Source organism: Mus musculus, chromosome 7 (assembly GCF_000001635.26).
Source record: "Mus musculus strain C57BL/6J chromosome 7, GRCm38.p6 C57BL/6J".
NCBI lineage: Eukaryota > Metazoa > Chordata > Mammalia > Rodentia > Muridae > Mus > Mus musculus.
The window spans coordinates 87,377,917-87,399,156 of record NC_000073.6 but is presented as its reverse complement, the minus strand read 5'-3'; the positions used below and the strand labels follow the sequence as shown (position 1 = coordinate 87,399,156).

Genomic DNA, 21,240 nt, shown 5'->3' with positions numbered 1-21,240 from the left:
CATACAATTCCATTATTTTCTCAAAAAGATATATTACATAAGATAATTAATATTTGGGTATGTGTGTATTTATAATTCTAAAACTTGGGAAACAAGAGACAGAAGGAAACAAAGTGCAAGGCTATCTTTGGCTACATAGCAAATTTGAGAATGACTCATTCAATATGAGGCTTTGTTTCAAAACAATTGAGAAAGTAAGTACTATTTTATATTCCTCACCAGGCTCAAAGGCAAAATCTAATGGCCAGTGTGAGAAGTAATTTGCCGCATTCACATGACTGGACTATGACATTAACAGCTGTAGAATGCACATTCTCAAGATTATTATGCCAGTGTGTAGTTAGGCAGTACTCCTTCAATTATTTTTCTTTTTTCACAAACCAACAACCACCTCTCCTTGGAATTACTAATTTATCTGTAAACTTATAGAAATTCCACAGACACCATTTTAATTTTAATATTTATTACCATCAAAATTCGTGATTTAAGATTTATACAACAGTAACCACCACCATAGAATCTAAAAAGAAATGAAGCTGTCTTCTATATGTGTGATAAAGCTTTAATTTATTCCTGTTCAAAAATATACCATGTTTAACATATAGATCCTTGAACATGCACTGGAGTTTAGATTAGGCAAGGAAGTTCACTCAACATAGCACACAAGTCTGAAATATCATCTTGTTTTGTAAGTTTGACCTGAATTTTTGAAATGTGATGAATTCACATAGGCATAAAAATAAGTTATGATTGGTAAGGAATCAGTATTGCACATCAAGCCTGGACAAGCCCAAGTTTTTTTTTATGAGGTTTATTTTTATTTTTATTTTTGTAGTATGTGTTTTGTGAAAACTCTTTGTAATCTAGACAGCATTGCTATGATGTCATAGTTTATGTCTCCACAGTTCAGTCTACATGAGCATTGCACATTGCCCATAGGAGGGATAGGAAAGTGTTCCAAGGATAAAAAAAATATATGTGTAACTAAATATACAGGTGGTTATTTGATGCTAAATGTTTTAGTATGCTTGTCTGTTAGTACTGAATCACATGAAATCCAAATAATAACAGGATTTATTGTAATCATGTGATATACAAAAGATTACCAAGCATAAGTTAAGGTACTAATTTCAGCAATGTGTCCTATTTGATAGCATTAATAATTATATACCAAATTAAGTTGATAAACTGTATGAATATCTTCTTTCTTAAGGTAGTAAATTTTCCTTCTGATTCCTGAATATTAAAAAATAGGTGATAAACTGATTGGATCACATGAACAGGGGACTTAAATCTAGTAACTCACCGTGATATCAAACAGTGCAAAAATAATATTAGTGATTCTAAACTGAAATTTGAATAAATACTGAAGAAGTTCTACTTTTGTAGAAAGCAAAGCAGGGTATCACTCCATGAATTCAGCATCTCTTATCTGAAATCAAAGTGAGTCAAAGGAGAGAGGTCTTGTGCTTCTGTGTTTGGTGCAAGATACAAAGCTCTTTGGTTTTTAAGGATAAGCTTAAAGCACATTTTCATTACTAAGCCATGGGACTAAATTGAACAAATCGGTGATCAAACAGTTCTATTAAATAATTGTGTCCAAGATTGGCTAAGGGGGAGCAGATTTTCCTAGACGGAGGATAAGATGCAAACATAAGTAGATACTACATCCACATGGGTATAAGCTTTGTGAGCATATAGATTAGGAACACTGCAGCGAGGCAGGAGAGTCAGTAGTGAAGCAGCAGATATGAAGTACCCGTATCGATACAAAGTTTTGTGCTACAGTTTCAACCTCCCAGTGTTTGCCTGGAGCCTATCCAAATGAAAGCTACTCCACTTATGCACAACCTAGAAAATGGAGTCTGAGTTTCAATGAATTTTTAATTTTGTTCAATCTTGAATGTGTTCAACCGAAAACAATTTAAAGAGGGCTGCAGCTATCAGCTTCAGTGTAAGTGAGTTCAGCTCCTTGTAAGAGACTTCTTGAATTTCCCATAAAAATCAACAGCGTGCGTCTAACGGCATTCTTTTAATTTGCTCATCAAAATGTGAATCACCACATCAGATATTCTTCAGGGCCCCTTTGGCTCGCAGATTAACCATGCCATTTTGCCACATTTTCTGAATTCTCATTTTAAATAATCATAAATAGCAAACCCTTGGTATTCTTTGGCATAGCACAGCTGTTTGATTCAGCTGAGTTTCTAAGTCTTAGAAATTGCACTTGTTCCTCTTTAAAGTCCCCAGTAGTCTCCTAAGGTTTCAGCTGAAGGATTCTTTATTGTATTCAAATTTTGTCCCATATGAGTTGTTCCGGTTACTCAAACTATGAAGAGTCTTGGAAATAGAACTGGGTCCACAGCAGAAAACTCCAACTGTTTTCCTGGAAAGAGAAGAGAAGTAGGAAATCAGGTACAAAATTTGGCAGAACAGGACAAGAAGCCTACTGTATGAGCACGGGTTTAAAGTATTTGCAAAGTTAATTTCTTGTTCCTTTTCATCTTAAAACCATTTTCCAATTATGATATTCATAGTTGGATTCAGGAAAAAATGTAACTATGGGCATAAATTGGCTGCTAGAAATTATGCAGTGTGTTTTGTATTATCCCCACATGCCACTGGTAACCACACTAAGAGAGTGAACAGATGCCAAATCTTTAATTTGTATTTTATAAAAAATTTTTCTAAGTTTTTCACATTGAGTTTCATGAGAGACAGAGACAGAGAGACAGAGACACTGAGAGACAGAGACAGAATGATTATCAATGTTGGAAACCAACATTTTAATGCACCTGAAAAAAAAAAACCCACACATGCATCTACATATACATTTTTAGTTTTTGCACTGCTGTGTTCATGAGAAATGATAAATGGACTCTTATTATTATGTAATATAAAACCTACTGGTGGCGCACGCCTATAATCCCAGCACTCAGGAGGCAGAGGCAGGTGGATTTCTGAGTTCGAGGCCAGCCTTGTCTACAAAGGGAGTTCCAGGACAGCCAGGGCTACACAGAGAAACCCTGTCTTGACCCCCCCCCCCAAACAAACAAACAAACAAAAAACAAAACAGAAAACAAAATGTATCTTTAACAAATAGGAAAAATAAAATTCAAGAATTAAATATGTAGAATTGATTTTGCTCTAAGGTTTATTGATATGTACTAACTTCCTTTTGTGATAACAAATGTTTAATTCTTATCTCAATGAAGACAAATGCAGTATGCTCTCATTACCTCAGCATAATTGGGAGCCGAAGACAAAGACCCCATTTTATTTAAACTTGTATAACCAGATAAAACATTTTTTATTGACTTTCACTTAAAAAATTAAAGGAGAACCATGAAAACAACATTTCTTTAAAGTCATGATGGTAAAATGGAGATATCCTTTTCCATTAGAGAAGAAAGAAAGAGCCTTAGGTGCACCTCTGTGTAAGTGCTGTTTCCTTGCAGGCACAAAGTCCTGACCTTGATCTTCAAACCTGCAATTATGAGAAACCTTCTATTATATGTACTTTACCTACCCATACATATAATTTTACGGTTAATTGTTATTACTGTACACAGGACATTATGCATCTCCAAGAAGCCACAGGATGACAAATGAAAAACTTGGAATCAGGCTTGGGTAGCTTTTCCTGAGATGCTGTACAGGGCTATTCCAGAGACTACCAAACAATGAATGTTGTTGTCACACTCCTTGGTGCCCCACCAGAATTTGACAGTAAGACATTATTACTGAAGACACTATACACTTTTGTCACAGGACATAGAGAAGTCAAGTTGCTCCTGATGAGGAAGCTTTCGCCTTCATAGGTATCTTTCATCTTCCAAAATGATTCTATGTAGCCTGCTGGACATAAATGTTATTAAGAGTCTTACCCAACTGCGAACACTGAGATCTACAATAAGAATCAATGGGTAAAATATGCCCATGGTTACTAGTGGCAAAAATATTATGCGAAACTAGCTGCTTTCTGATTAAGTTTAAAACCTACTTCAAAGGCAAAATGCATGCCTTGTACTCTACATCTGCATAAGAAGACATGGCAGGGAAGCTAACAGGCTCTAGGGGTGAACTTCCTACAATTATTCTGCTAAATGGACATAGTACTAAGTTGATATCTTTATAACCATAATTAGTTCAGACCTGAGAACTCAGAAGAAAATGGTGCAATAGGTTGTTGTTAATGTAGAAACTTACAAATGGTCAAAGTTCAGATAGTTAGTGTCTGTGAAGTGCTCTTCCATATATGTGGCATCTATACACATCTTCTACCTAAGGCTATGGGACCATGATGGAAGAAGGGGTGATTTTTAAGTACCAGAGTATAGGGAGAGCTGTAGTGAAAATCTCTGAACATGACAAGACTGTTACACTCATGATAACAGCTGTGTTTGTCTGCACAAGACCTACACAAGAACAGGAAAGTCAGCACTGAAGCATGGAGGGAGGCTTCAAGAGACACCACCCTGAACTGAAGAGTTAACGACAGTTGAAGGATACTGAGGAGGGATAGACAGCTTTCTTAAGGGTCTGGCTCCTGGTAGGTTTCCATCCTACACATTTGTATGAAGACAGTATAAACTGGATTTTGTTGTTGTTTTAAAATGATGTGAAGTGAGGGAAATGGGACTCTGAGAGAAGTTAGGAGGAGCCGGAGTAAACTATGATCAAAATACACTTTATAGATGCATAAAACTCTCAAACATTTTATCTATATTATCTATCTATCTATCTATCTATCTATCTATCTATCTATCTATCTATCTATGTATCTATCCATCCATATATCTATCTGTCAAATATCCCAAAAATATGTGAAGCAGGCATTTCAGAAACTGAACACATACTATAATGGGGAAAAAATATCAAGAAAACAAATTAAACCTACATTTACCTTTCTTGTTCCTGGCAACAAACTGTATGTCAAAGAATTATGTGGGGAACTACAAAAGTATCACTGGGTTAAAGAGACCAACCAAACCAAACCAAATCAAATCAAACCAAACCAAACCAAACCAAACCAAACCAAACCAAACCAAACCAAACCAAAGCAACAAGAATAACAACACAAATGAGTTTTTTGAGACCAAAGCACCTATCAATTATGTGACAGATTAAAGAGATGAGAAATATACAGCAAGAAGAGCCAAAGTGCTGGAAAGGAGAAATCTCAAGTCCTTGGCAGGAAAAAGAAATAGGGTTATATGAAAAAAAAAAAAAGAAACCACATAAATTTGGTCAAGGACTACAAGAGATTAATAGGTTAAACTCTTTCGAGGAATTTCTAAAACCACAAGACCTCACAATCCCTAGTTAGTGTTCCTCTATGTATCCCCTTTTTTGTAGTGGAGATGTTAAAATTAGCCATAGACTTCAAGCTGATCCAAGTCTATAATATGAAATCACAAAGCAGGCATTCCTTTTAAAGAACAAATTGAACCAAAATAGTGGAGCTTCATGGTGTAACAAGCCCAATACACTTGAAAATAATTTAAAATTGGCCAAACCTTAAAATAGGCAGGCACTTAAATGTTATCAGAAAGAGCTGTGTGTACAGGTGAGTGTATCACCATGTACTGAGCACGCACCCCTCCTTCTCTCTCTCACATACACCCTCTCTCAGAAATCTAAAAGAAAGATAGTACCTACCCAGGAATATTTTTAAACTGATTTGTTTCCCTCCACGCTTACGTTACTGTCATAACTTCAAAATGTGACTATTATTGGACATAGGGCACTTAAGAAATGATTAAGTCAAAATCAAATAGGAAGTATGAGCTCAAGTACAATAAGTAGGATAATTAGAGGGAGTTTGAATGCTAGTATTGTGTGCAAACAGAAAAACAAGGTCATCTGAAGGGACAGAAGGAAGGCAGCCATCTTCAAAATGGGGGGACAGTGTGTTTCCTTAAAAGAGAAAGGAAAGATGTGTTTAAAATGCATAGTTACATTTCAAGGATTTAATACAATTTCTAAGTGGTTAGTGAACTAGATAGGTTCATAATATAGTAACAGGCATTGACAAAGAAAGGAGAAATAAATTGGGAGACATAACATTAGAATCTATCCAAATCAAATTCCACAAAGACTAAGAAAAATATTGCCAGCAGTCTTATGGATAACAACTGTTTTAACACGTGTGTAACTGCTATACCAATGGGAGCGAAGACAGAATTTAAGAATTGGACAAAGCTGAATAGTTTTCCACAAAGCATCTCTCAAATTTGATGTAAACCCCCCCCCCCAATGCATCGATCCAAGAATCTCCTGGACCTTAAGAAAATGCTGAAAAGGTACAACAAAGAGAAACATTGAGCAGTACCTAGAAAGGGATAAAATCCATATACTATGCATGTTAAAGAGAGGACAAAATGTGAAGTTGGTAATAGGCATTTGCTTCAAAATAAACATATCAGGAAGTAGTAGAGTGCCAGATATCTGAAAGTGCCAACAAAGCAAAATTCCAAATATTGTGTAATAAGCTGTATCTACATAGGAATGTCTTTGAAAGTCAAAACAGAATCGAAAGCTTTCTAGCAAAACCTGAATTTACTGAAAGAAAACCACTATTATAAGGAAAGTTATCTGAAATTCTTTATGAAGAAGCAAAATATTATCCAATGGTATTCTGGTTAGCTGTACTTGTCAACCTGACACAGCAGAGCATTGGCTGTGAAAAAAAGACACAGAATAGAAACAGTTTAGTTTAGATTTAGCAGTAGGCATGATAAATTCTGGATGGATCAGGCCACATTAACATATAGATAAATGTACAGTTCACTTTTGTATAGTTTTTAATCTCTTCAACACTTTATTGACTGTTGAAAACAAATAAAAAAATTCTAAGAATGAGGTTTATGGCCAGGTAAGTGACAGTACCAGAAAAATGAATGAAGAGAGGATGGTATTACTTAAAGGGATAAAAGAGGGTTAAAGTAGAATATATGAGAGGCTTGCAGTACTCAATGGGGGTGACCTTAGCCAACGTGCCCAACAGTGAGCAGGAGATGGGAACCTGAAAAAAAAAACATATCCATTAGATAGACAAGGCCCTTAGTGGAACACACCTTTAAAATTTTTGATCCAGAATTGTTCCTCACTAAAAGAAATGCAGGGCAAAGTTGTAGCAGAGACTGAAGGGCAGGCCATCCAGTGATTGTCCTAACTTGGAATACATCCCATGGGCAGGCAACAATCTCTGAAACTATTCCTGATGCCATGTGCTTGCAGAAGGACCCTAACATGATTGTTCTCTGAGAGGCTCTACCAGCAGTTGACTGAGATAGCTGCTACAACCAACCATTGGATTGAGGTTGGGGACTCCTATGGAAGAGTTAGGAGAAGGATTGAAGGATCTGAAGGGGATTCCATCCCCATAGGAAGACCAACAGTGTTAACTAACCTGGCTCCTGGGATCTCACAGAGACTAAGCCACCAACCAAAGAACACAGGTTGGTCATAGTTCCCTGACAAATATGTAGCAGAGGACACCCTTGTCTGGTCTCAGTGGGAGAGGATTCACTTAACACTGTAGAGACTTAATGGCCTAGGGAAGGGAGATGCCTGGGTGGCAGTTAGCATCCCCTCAGAGGTAAAGGGGATGGAGTGAAGAATTCTTGGAAGAGGAACCAGGTGGGAGGAACATTTGGGATATAAGTAAATAAATAATTAATTAAAAACATGACAAACTATAGTGTACATCTAGGACAAAATTCCTCCATTTTTGACTATTACAATCCCCATACAATCTTTACAGAACTCAGCTCTACAGATCTAAGAGCTTCAGTACTGGAGATTTGGGAATGGACTCAAGAGCTTGGGTATTTAGTTACCCACTGATGCTCAAAGAAAAAGGTTGGTAACCAATTGTTTAAAGCTGCTATTTCAGAAAGGAATAATACACAAAGACACAACAAATATATCAATACTGGAGAAAGCACTATCATAAAAGTAATCAATCCAAAAAAAATGTAGAAGATAACAAAATGATGAACACATGAACATTCTACGATTAACTGACATGCTTAAACCCAACCATATCTCTATTAAATTAAAAATAAATTGAGTTAAACTTTTAATGTACATGAAATAAAAATATATAGCATTTCAAGGACCCATAGACCCAAAACTATAGTTGATTTCAAAACATTGAGAAAAGTAAACAGGAAGGCCATAAGTATACTAAAATATTAAACACTATCATTAAAACTATTATCATCTCTTATTTATGATTCAGCTAGTCAACAATAGTGAAATAAAAAAATGTCAAATATATATACTAGACAGACCATATCCTGGACAATGAAACTGAATGGAGTAAGCTTTAAAAAGTGAATATTATTTTTAACAGTCTTTCTTTTTTTCCCTTATAGTTTGTGGGTATAGCACATTCTGGTAGGAAAGGCACAACTATAGGAACATGTGGTGATTAGTACCATCATGCCCATAGTCAAGAATCAGGGAGAAATGAATGGGGGTGCTCAACTCTGTTCTGAGACAGCAACCAAATTGAATGGTGATACTTTCATAGTGGCTTTTTTCACATTAGGTCAATGTCTCTATAAAAACCCTCACACAAATGTCCAGAGATTTATTTCTAGGATGAGACTAAATTCTGTCAAATTAACAATCCAGATGCACAAAGTGGAAGCAGAAGTTTTTTTCACTCCAATATCAAGTGAATAAACAGACAGAATCTGTCATTCCTACTTGCTTTGCCTATCTTAAACATGCTCCTAAATGAACTAACTTTCTCATGCTTGCCCCTGTCTTATAAAGGTTCCAAACTATCCATCTAGGGAGTGGGGTGGAAGAAGGGCATGAGGAAGGAAACATGGAAGAACAGCTAAAATTAAGGAACTGTTGAGTGGTAGTATGGAAACTTAATATAGTAGAAGCTTCCTAAAATATATATAAACATAAAGGTGATCACAATATCATATGGGAGACAGAGCCACACCTGTACTTTTCTTGTCACCAAATGAAGCTTCCAGGAGCAGGACTGGGTTATAGTTAACAGAGTTGTTGTTCAAAGGGAACCCATGAGAATGCCCAAACTACCCAGGCTGTTGGCAGGTCTGCAGGCTGATCTTCACACACTGATGGTAAAACCCCATTGCTCAACATGTACGGTACGCTGCATGTTATCCAAAGAGAAACACCACACCAGTTACAAAACTTATCTACAGTGGAGATATTATTGCAAGTCAAGTTAGAGCAGTTGTGGTACAAAGCTTGTGGGAGTAACCAAGCAATGTCTGATTTGAGTTAAAGCCTGCTGCAGGAGATGGAACCCATAGATGATACTGTCTGGGTGACTAGGAACTTGTGTGGTAGTCCAGGGACATGGGGTAAAACTTAATACCACTATTCTGCTAAAGAGATGTATCAATAAAATGGCTCCCACTGACATTCTGTTATATTCACAGATCAGAGCCTTGCTCAGCCATCATCAGAGAAGTTTCTTCCTACAGCATATTAGAACAAACACACAGACCAATCAAGGAATATTCAGAGAGTGAATGACTGAAACACAGCCCTAAATGGGATGTCTCCATCAAATCCCTCCATTCAGGGCTCAGAAAACCCTGAGAAAGAGGATGCAGAGAGAGTGAAAAAGCCATTAATGATGGAGGACACCAAGGAAAGAAAGCCTTCTAAATACAACACAACTGATGTACATATGAACTCATGGAGACTGTAGCAGTATATGCAGGGAATGCACGGGTATGTACCAATGTGTTCCTAGAGCTGAAAGAAGTGGACACATGTCCCCATCCCTAAATAGAAGCCATGTCCAATTAATAACCCCTTGCAAATGAAGTTTTAATTTTCTCCAAGGGTGTCTAACTGGAGAAACACACTAATCTTGAAAGTAGTCTACAAGTCCAGGAGTAGATGGCCAAGAGAAAGTAAATTCAATAGCAGTTTTGGAGGTTCTTTGTCTCATAAGGTCACATTAAGGATTTAAAAAAAAAATTTATCACTATTTTTTAAATTTAACTTACAAGTCATTCGTATACATATTATGGCTTTCAGGTAAGTGTCATTTATAGGACTCCTGAGTATTTGAAAAACTGGTCTCTACACCTGTGCCCCCTTTTTTTGTGACTTTTCTTGTGTGCTTTTCCTGCTGCTTCTTTGTCTCATTCTTATCTGTATACCTTTGTTTTTATCATGTCATGTCATATTATATTAATTATTATACCTTAGAAGCCGGTTTGTTTTTTAATGAGAGGCAGAAAAGGGCTATGGATCCATATGGGAGGTGAAGGTCTTATAACTTGGAGGAGTAGAGGGAAGAGAAACCATAATCATATTATGTTATATTTAAAAAGTGTCTATTTTCAGTAAAAGAAAAAAGCAGTTTGTACATTTATATACATATATAAATATACATATATATATATGTATATTTATGTACATATATATATATAAATTTGACAGGGTGTGCACGTCTCCAGTTTAAAGCTTGGAAGATTTTTCAAGCAAATCTGTATCAATAATCAAAATATAATTGAAAAACACTTGCATATTTGGAAGCTGATCAGAATCACTCTAAATACAGCAAGAACAAAAGAAAAATCATATTAAAATTAATGTTTTTTTAGACCTGTATAATAATGAAAAATGTAATAAAAGTGAGATACAAAGTAGGGTCATAGAGAAATTTTTAAGATTAAATAAAAATTATCCATGATGAAAACATAAGAACATCATTAAAAGTTAACTGAAGAAAAAATTGAAAATATTTTTACAAAATATATAATTATCTACTGTAGGGTCAATATAGTTTTTGTTTTAAAAAATTAAAGCTTATGCTTCATATGTTTGTATGTCTATGAATTTACACACTATTTTCTATTGTTATGAGAAATATAATGAGCAAAAGCAATTTAGAGAGGAAAAGATTCATTTAATCTTATAGCTCATAAGCCCATAATGAAGAGACACTGGGGCAGAAACTTCAGGTCAGAACTGTAGGCAGAAACGGAAGCAGAGACCATGGAAGAACTCTGCTCACTGGATTGATCTGAAGGGCTTGCTTAGGTTACCATTTATACATCCCAGTACCATCTGCCTAGGGTGGCACTGCCCACAGAGGCTGGCCATATCAGTCATTAGTCAAGAAAATGTTTCTTATATTGATATAGCTCAGAAGGGGGCTGCTATTTTATTGTCATGAATTCTTAAAGACATTCTGAGAACCTGTGTAAATGTCTTTGTGCTGATTGTCTGTTGGTCATTTTCATACTAAGTAGGGTCATCTGGGAAGAAGGAATCTCAGTTGAGTAAATGCCTCTCTGATATTGAACTAAGGCAAGACTGTGGAAAAATTAAACTCATGTCATAAACTTAAAACAGAACACCAATAGCTCAGGTTCTAAGATCAACAATTGACAGATGGGATCTCATAAAATTGAAAAGCTTCTGTAAGGCAAAGGACACTGTCAATATGACAAAATGGCAACCTATATATTAGGAAAATGTCTTTACCAACCCTACATTCAGAAGAGGGCTAATACCAAATATATACAAATAACTCAAGTAGCTAGGCTCAGAGAACCAAATAATCTTATTAAAAATGGGGTACAGAGGTAAAAAAGAATTCTCAACTGAGGAATCTTGATTGGCCTAGAAGCACATAAAGAAATGTTCAACATCCTTAGTCATCAGGGAAAAGCAAATCAAAATGTCCCTGAGATTCCACCTAACACCAGTCAGAATGGCTAAGATCAAAAACTCAGGTGACAGCAGATGCTGGCGAGGATGTGGAGAAAGAGGAATACTCCTCCATTGCTGGTGGGACTGCAACCTGGTACAACCACTCTGGAAATCAATCTAGCAGTTCCTCAGAGAACTGGAAATAGTTCTGCCTAAAAACTCAGCTATCCCACTACTGGGCATATACTCAAAAGATATTCCAACATATAATAAGGACACATGCTCCACTATGTTCATAGCAACCTTATTTATTATAGCCAGAAGTTGGAAACAACCCAGTTGTCCCTCAGTGGAAGAATGGATATAGAAAATGTGGTAGTACTACACAGCTATTAAAAACAAAGATGTCATGCAATTCACAGGCAAATGGATGGAACTAGAAATATCACCTTGAGTGAAGTAACACAGACACAAAAGAACACACAAGGTATGTACTCACTAATAATTAGCGCAAAAGCTCAGAATACTCACAATTCACACACCATATGAAGCTTGAGAAGGAGGAAAACCAAAATGTGAATGCTTTAATCCTACTTAGAAGGGAGAACAAAATAATCACAGGAGGTAGAGGGAGGGAAAGAGCTGGTTGGGAGAGAGGAGGAGGGAAAAATGGGGGCAGGATCAGTAATAGAGAGAGACAGGAGCAAAGTCCAAAGGATCAGAAAGTTGAACAGAAATATGTAGTAGTGGGGGATGAGGAACTGGGGTAGCCACTACAAAGTCCCTGATGCCAGGGAACCAAGAGGTTTCCAGAAACTAATGGGGATGACATTAACTGAAGTACCCAACAAAGGGGAGATAGAACCTGTAGAGAGCATATCTAGTAACAGCCCCCAGTTAAGGGATGAGGCCACTTGCCCATCTCAAAAATTTAACCCAGAATTGTTCCTATCTAATGAAAATGCAGGGACAAATAATGCAGCAGAGACTTAAGAATAGTCCATAGCCCCACCGAGGGATCTATATCATCTGCAGACACCTAACCAGACACTACTGCTGATGCAAAGAAGTGCTTGCTGGCAGGAGCCTGGCATAACAACCCCCTGAGAGGCTTTGACAGCGCCTAAGACAGATGTAGATACAGCCAATCCTACTGAGCACTGGGACCCCAATGGGAGATTTAGGGTAAGGACTGAAGATGCTGAAGGGGATTGCAAGTCCATAGGAAGAACAACAATATCAACTAACCAGAACCGCTAGAGCTCCCAGGGACTATACCACCAACCAAAGAGTACACATGGAGGGACCCATGGCTCCAGCTACATATGTAACAGAGTAGTGCCTTATTTGGCATCAAGGGAGGTGAGGCCTTTGGTCTTGTGGAGGCTCGATACCCAGCATAAGAGAATGCTAGGGCAGTGAGGCAGAAATGGGTGGGGGTGGGTGGGAGTGGGGGAGCACTCTCATAGAGGCAAAGGGGAAGTGGTATGAGATGAGAAATTTGAGGAGGGAAAACCAGCAAGGGAGCAACATTTAAAATGTAAATCAATACAATAATCAGTTAAAAAATGATCTTCATGTACACACAGTTTTTAAACTTCTGGGCATTTTAGAGTTGCTGCTCTTCACTATGATATGTGGAATGATGACAAATGGCCTGATGTGTCTCCATCATAATGTAAATCCACTGTTACTTCTTCAGATCATAGACACACATTCAATATGCTAATAGTCTTGATAGAACCATCTTTGTTCGAAGGAAAAATACATTTTGGAAATACTCCTGCCTTAGAAAGCTTACGTTAAAATAAATGGTTAAAAACTCAGCTATTAAAAAGAATGAATTTATGAAATTCCTAGGCAAATGGTTGGACCTGGAGGGAATCATCCTGAGTGAGGTAACACAATCACAAAAGAACTCAAATGATATGTACTCACTGATAAGTGGATATTAGCCCAGAAACTTAGTATAGTGAGATATAAGGTACAATTTGCAAAACACATGAAACTGAAGAAGAATGAAGACCAAAGTGTGGACACTTTGCCCCTTCTTAGAATTGGAAACAATCACCCATGGAAGGAGTTACAGAGACAAAGTTTGGAGCTGAGACAAAAAGATGGACCATCTAGAGACTGCCATATCCAGGGATCCGTCCCATAATTAGCCTCCAAAGATGACACCATTGCATACACTAGCAAGTGTTTGATGCAAGGACCGTGATATAGCTGTCTCTTCTGAGACTAGGCCGGGGCCTAGCAAACACAGAAGTGGATGCTCACAGTCAACTATTGGATTGGATCACAGGGCCCCCAATGGAGGAGCTAGAGAAAGTATCCAAGGAGCTAAAGAGATCTGCGACCCTGTAGGTGCAACATTATGAACTAACCAGTACCCCGGAGCCCTTGTCTCTAGCTGCATATGTATCAAAAGATGGCCTAGTCGGCCATCACTGGAAAGAGAGGCCCATTGGACAGGCAAACTTTATATGCCCCAGTACAGGGGAATGCCAAGGCCAAAAAATGGGAATGAGTGAGTAGGGGATTGGGGGGGGGGGACTTTTGGGATAGTATTGGAAATGTAATTGAGGAAAATATGTAATAAAAATATTTTAAAAAGGCAAAAAAAATTGGGAGATTTTGAAGAATAAAAAAATTTCAATATAATAATAAAGTACAAAATTAAATTTCTGAATGTGACTATTGCTAGATGCATTGGTGACTTTCTCTTATTTACCCAAATTGATGCTGAAAATATTTTATACAGATCGTTTGATATATACCATGACTATAAATATTCATGTTAATCCAGGTGGTGATGGTATATGTTTTTTTTTTTCCATTAATAAATTTTATAAAATTACTAAACACAGTTAAAATGTAATAGAAAGTTTTAAATGGGAATATTAAAATCTTTACTATTTAAATATTAAAATAATATAAAAATTGTGGAGCATGTAATTCCAAAAGATAAATGTACAAAAGAAAAATAAACACTACAAAGTAAATAATAAAATAATTAACAAATATACAAAACCCTATTTAGCTTTGGCATTAGTAAAGAAACAGCACACATGAAGACACTAGGCTTTCATTTGTTAATTAAAGATTTTTCCTTTAAGTCATAAGTCATACATCTTAAAAATGCTACAGGCAAAAAATGTTATTACACATACATGCACACACATGCACATGCTCATATGTATAGATATAAAATGGTAAGGGTCAAAAGCATTAAAAGTGTTCAACAACAATCAGATGCAGCGGCTCCTGGCAATAATCCTAGAACTCAGGAGGCGAAGGCAGGAGGACTGTAAAGTCAAGGCCAGTCCAGATTGTACAGTAAGACTTCATCTGAGGCAGCCACAATCAAAAACAAAAGCCGTGCTCAGCAATTGTCCTCCTTAACAGAATTATGCAGCTACAGTTTTAGAGGTTGTCTATCGAAGTGATTCAAAGTATGGAATGATTTTATGGACAAAGATGTTCTCTGCAGTTTATTTATAGATTAATTAAAAATGGAAGTAGCTCCAATGTAGGTCATGGTCACATGTATGATGTCACAGCCACGGTAGAGTATAAGTGCATTTTAGAAATGAGCCTTATGAAGGTCAAACAGTAGCTGCAATTGCTGCTGTTTGTACGTAGAGGGAATGTACCCACCAGCTTTCTAGGAGGAAATACACTGTCTTTGTTCCTGGAATTCAGATTGTTTCTATTGTGTGTGCTGCTGCTGTGTGTGTGTGTATGTGTGTGTGTATGTTCGTGTATGTGAAATTTTCCTAGAATTTCTACAGTGATAACTTCTATAATATAAGAAAATATGAAAAAAAAATCCAGTGTTGTCTGTGTCAGCTTGGAATTTACTGCTTTTTAAATTCTTATTTCCTAAAGGCAGGAACTTCAGACATGAATTTGCTTTCTTTACTTTCTTTTTTTTTTTTTTTTTTTTTTTTTTTTTTTTTTTCCATTTTTTATTAGGTATTTCGCTCATTTACATTTGCAATGCTATACCAAAAGTCCCCCATAGCCACCCACCCCCTCTCCCCTACCCACCCACTCCCCTTTTATGGCCCTGGCGTTCCCCTGTACTGGGGCATATAAAGTTTGCGTGTCCAATGGGCCTCTCTTTCCAGTGATGGCCGACTAGGCCATCTTTTGATGCATATGCAGCTAGAGTCAAGAGCTCCGGGGTACTGGTTAGTTCATAATGTTGTTCCACCTATAGTGTTGCAGATCCCTTTAGCTTCTTTGGTACTTTCTCTAGCTCCTTCATTGGGGGCCATGTGATCCATCCAATAGCCGACTGTGAGCATCCACTTCTATGCTTGCTAGGCCCAGGCATACTCTGACAAGAGACAGCTATATCAGGGTCCTTTCAGCATAATCTTGCTAGTGTATGCAATGGTGTCAGCATTTGGAAGCTGATTATGGGATGGATCCCCGGATATGGTAGTGTCTACATGGTCCATCCTTTTATCTCAGCTCCAAACTTTGTCTCTGTAACTCCTTCCAAGGGTGTTTTGCTCCCACTTCTAAGGAGGGGCATAGTGTTCACACTTCAGTCTTCATTTTTCTTGAGTTTCATGTGTTTAGGAAATTGTATCTTATATCTTGGGTATCTTAGGTTTTGGGCTAATATCCACTTATCAGTGAGTACATATTGTGTGAGTTCCTTTGTGAATGTGTTACCTCACTCAGGATGATGCCCTCCAGGTCCATCCATTTGGCCAGGAATTTCATAAATTCATTCTTTTTAATAGCTGAGTAGTACTCCATTGTGTAGATGTACCACATCTTCTGTATCCATTCCTCTGTTGAGGGGCATCTGGGTTCCTTCCAGCTTCTGGCTATTATAAATAAGGCTGCTATGAACATAGTGGAGCATGTGTCCTTCTTACCAGTTGGGGCATCTTCTGGATATATGCCCAGGAGAGGTATTGCTGGATCCTCCGGTAGTACTATATCCAGTTTTCTGAGGAACCGCCAGACTGATCTCCAGAGTGGTTGTACAAGCCTGCAATCCCACCAACAATGGAGGAGTGTTCCTCTTTCTCCACATCCACGCCAGCATCTGCTGTCACCTGAATTTTTGATCTTAGCCATTCTGACTGGTGTGAGGTGGAATCTCAGGGTTGTTTTGATTTGCATTTCCCTGATGATTAAGGATGTTGAGCATTTTTTCAGGTGCTTCTCTGCCATTCGGTATTCCTCAGGTGAGAATTCTTTGTTCAGTTCTGAGCCCCATTTTTTAATGGGGTTATTTGATTTTCTGAAGTCCACCTTCTTGAGTTCTTTATATATGTTGGATATTAGTCCCCTATCTGATTTAGGATAGGTAAAGATCCTTTCCCAATCTGTTGGTGGTCTTTTTGTCCTATTGACGGTGTCTTTTGCCTTGCAGAAACTTTGGAGTTTCATTAGGTCCCATTTGTCAATTCTCGATCTTACAGAGCAAGCCATTGCTGTTCTGTTCAGGAATCTTTCCCCTGTACCCATATCTTCAAGGCTTTTCCCCACTTTCTCCTCTATAAGTTTCAGTGTCTCTGGTTTTATGTGAAGTTCCTTGATCCACTTAGATTTGACCTTAGTACAAGGAGATAAGTATGGATCGATTCGCATTCTTCTACATGATAACAACCAGTTGTGCCAGCACCAATTGTTGAAAATGCTGTCTTTCTTCCACTGGATGGTTTTAGCTCCCTTGTCGAAGATCAAGTGACCATAGGTGTGTGGGTTCATTTCTGGGTCTTCAATTCTATTCCATTGGTCTACTTGTCTGTCTCTATACCAGTACCATGCAGTTTTTATCACAATTGCCCTGTAGTAAAGCTTTAGGTCAGGCATGGTGATTCCACCAGAGGTTCTTTTATCCTTGAGAAGAGTTTTTGCTATCCTAGGTTTTTTGTTATTCCAGATGAATTTGCAAATTGCTCCTTCTAATTCGTTGAAGAATTGAGTTGGAATTTTGATGGGGATTGCATTGAATCTGTAGATTGCTTTTGGCAAGATAGCCATTTTTACAATGTTGATCCTGCCAATCCATGAGCATGGGAGATCTTTCCATCTTCTGAGATCTTCTTTAATTTCTTTCTTCAGAGACTTGAAGTTTTTATCATACAGATCTTTTACTTCCTTAGTTAGAGTCACGCCGAGATATTTTATATTATTTGTGACTATTGAGAAGGGTGTTGTTTCCCTAATTTCTTTCTCAGCCTGTTTATTCTTTGTGTAGAGAAAGGCCATTGACTTGTTTGAGTTAATTTTATATCCAGCTACTTCACCAAAGCTGTTTATCAGGTTTAGGAGTTCTCTGGTGGAATTTTTAGGGTCACTTATATATACTATCATATCATCTGCAAAAAGTGATATTTTGACTTCCTCTTTTCCAATTTGTATCCCCTTGATCTCCTTTTGTTGTCGAATTGCTCTGGCTAATACTTCAAGTACTATGTTGAAAAGGTAGGGAGAAAGTGGGCAGCCTTGTCTAGTCCCTGATTTTAGTGGGATTGCTTCCAGCTTCTCTCCATTTACTTTGATGTTGGCTACTGGTTTGCTGTAGATTGCTTTTATTATGTTTAGGTATGGGCCTTGAATTCCTGATCTTTCCAAAACTTTTATCATGAATGGGTGTTGGATCTTGTCAAATGCTTTCTCTGCATCTAACGAGATGATCATGTGGTTTTTGTCTTTGAGTTTGTTTATATAATGGATTACATTGATGGATTTTCGTATATTAAACCATCCCTGCATCCCTGGAATAAAACCTACTTGGTCAGGATGGATGATTTCTTTAATGTGTTCTTGGATTCGGTTAGCGAGAATTTTATTAAGGATTTTTGCATCGATATTCATAAGAGAAATTGGTCTGAAGTTCTCTATCTTTGTTGGATCTTTCTGTGGTTTAGGTATCAGAGTAATAGTGGCTTCATAAAATGAGTTGGGTAGAGTACCTTCTACTTCTATCTTGTGAAATAGTTTGTGCAGAACTGGAATTAGATCTTCTTTGAAGGTCTGATAGAACTCTGCACTAAACCCATCTGGTCCTGGGCTTTTTTTGGTTGGGAGACTATTAATAACTGCTTCTATTTCTTTAGGGGATATGGGACTGTTTAGAAGGTCAACTTGATCCTGATTCAACTTTGGTACCTGGTATCTGTCCAGAAATTTGTCCATTTCGTCCAGGTTTTCCAGTTTTGTTGAGTATAAGCTTTTGTAGAAGGATCTGATGGTGTTTTGGATTTCTTCAGGATCTGTTGTTATGTCTCCCTTTTCATTTCTGATTTTGTTGATTAGGATTTTGTCCCTTTGCCCTCTAGTGAGTCTAGCTAAGGGTTTATCTATCTTGTTGATTTTCTCAAAGAACCAACTCCTCGTTTGGTTAATTCTTTGAATAGTTCTTCTTGTTTCCACTTGGTTAATTTCACCCCTGAGTTTGATTATTTCCTGCCGTCTACTCCTCTTGGGTGAATTTGCTTCCTTTTTTTCTAGAGCTTTTAGATGTGTTGTCAAGCTGCTAGTATGTGCTCTCTCCCGTTTCTTCTTGGAGGTACTCAGAGCTATGAGTTTCCCTCTTAGAAATGCTTTCATTGTGTCCCAAAGGTTTGGGTACGTTGTGGCTTCATTTTCATTAAACTCTAAAAAGTCTTTAATTTCTTTCTTTATTCCTTCCTTGACCAAGGTATCATTGAGAAGAGTGTTGTTCAGTTTCCACGTGAATGTTGGCTTTCCATTCTTAATGTTGTTATTGAAGATCAGTCTTAGGCCATGGTGGTCTGATAGGATACATGGGACAATTTCAATATTTTTGTATCTGTTGAGGCTTATTTTGTGACCAATTATATGGTCAATTTTGGAGCAGGTCCCGTGAGGTGCTGAGAAGAAGGTATATCCTTTTGTTTTAGGATTAAATATTCTGTAGATATCTGTCAGGTCCATTTGTTTCATAACTTCTGTTAGTTTCACTGTGTCCCTGTTTAGTTTCTGTTTCCACGATCTGTCCATTGATGAAAGTGGTGTGTTGAGGTCTCCCACTATTATTGTGTGAGGTGCAATGTGTGCTTTGAGCTTTACTAAAGTGTCTTTAATGAATGTGGCTGCCCTTGCATTTGGAGCGTAGATATTCAGAATTGAGAGTTCCTCTTGGAGGATTTTACCTTTGATGAGTATGAAGTGTCCCTCCTTGTCTTTTTTGATAACTTTGGGTTGGAAGTCGATTTTATCCGATATTAGAATGGCTACTCCAGCCTGTTTCTTCAGACCATTTGCTTGGAAAATTGTTTTCCAGCCTTTCACTCTGAGGTAGTGTCTGTCTTTTTCCCTGAGATGGGTTTCCTGTAAGCAGCAGAATGTTGGGTCCTGTTTGTGTAGCCAGTCTGTTAGTCTATGTCTTTTTATTGGGGAATTGAGTCCATTGATATTAAGAGATATTAAGGAAAGGTAATTGTTGCTTCCTGTTATTTTTGTTGTTAAAGTTGGCATTCTGTTCTTGTGGTTGTCTTCTTTTAGGTTTGTTGAGGGATTATCTTCTTGTTTTTTCTAGGGCGTGGTTCCCGTCCTTGTATTGGTTTTTTTCTGTTATTATCCTTTGAAGGGCTGGATTCGTGGAGAGATAATGGGTGAATTTAGTTTTGTCGTGGAATACTTTGGTTTCTCCATCTATGGTAATTGAGAGTTTGGCTGGGTATAGTAGCCTGGGCTGGCATTTGTGTTCTCTTAGTGTCTGTATAACATCTGTCCAGGCTCTTCTGGCTTTCATAGTCTCTGGTGAAAAATCTGGTGTAATTCTGATAGGCTTGCCTTTATATGTTACTTGACCTTTTTCCCTTACTGCTTTTAGTATTCTATCTTTATTTAGTGCATTTTGTGTTCTGATTATTATGTGTCGGGAGGAATTTCTTTTCTGGTCCAGTCTATTTGGAGTTCTGTAGGCTTCTTGTATGTTCATGGGCATCTCTTTCTTTAGATTTGGGAAGTTTTCTTCAATAATTTTGTTGAAGATGTTTGCTGGTCCTTTGAGTTGAAAATCTTCATTCTCATCCACTCCTATTATCCGTAGGTTTGGTCTTCTCATTGTGTCCTGGATTTCCTGGATGTTTTGAGTTAGGATCTTTTTGCATTTTCCATTTTCTTTGATTGTTGTGCCGATGTTCTCTATGGAGTCTTCTGCACCTGAGATTCTCTCTTCCATCTCTTGTATTCTGTTGCTGATGCTGGCATCTATGGTTCCAGATTTCTTTCCTAGGGTTTCTATCTCCAGCGTCGCCTCACTTTGGGTTTTCTTTATTGTGTCTACTTCCCTTTTTAGGTCTAGTATGGTTTTGTTCATTTCCATCACCTGTTTGGATGTGTTTTCCTGTTTTTCTATAAGGACTTCTACCTGTTTGGTTGTGTTTTCCTGTTTTTCTTTAAGGACTTGTAACTCTTTAGCAGTGTTTTCCTGTTTTTCTTTAAGGACTTGTAACTCTTTAGCAGTGTTCTCCTGTATTTCTTTAAGTGAGTTATTGAATTCCTTCTTTATGTCCTCTACCATCATCATGAGATATGCTTTTAAATCCAGGTCTACCT

The 21,240-nt window shown here is 37.5% G+C and overlaps 1 protein-coding gene across 7 annotated transcripts in view; it reads right to left on the bottom strand.

The window, feature by feature from the left end:
- Nucleotides 1-446: 446 nt before the first annotated feature.
- Nucleotides 447-21,240, bottom strand: part of Nox4 (NADPH oxidase 4) — a 154,281-nt gene continuing 133,487 nt past the window's right edge. For 6 of the 7 annotated variants that reach the window (XM_006508012.2, XM_017322347.2, NM_015760.5 and 3 more), the window contains one exon: nucleotides 447-2,386. In XM_006508012.2, coding sequence (XP_006508075.1) covers nucleotides 2,266-2,386 — 121 coding nt within the window. In that variant the 3' untranslated portion in view covers nucleotides 447-2,265. Of the gene's footprint in view, nucleotides 2,387-12,207; nucleotides 12,228-21,240 lie in introns of all 7 variants that reach the window. The other variant, XM_011241854.3, reaches the window with a different exon arrangement.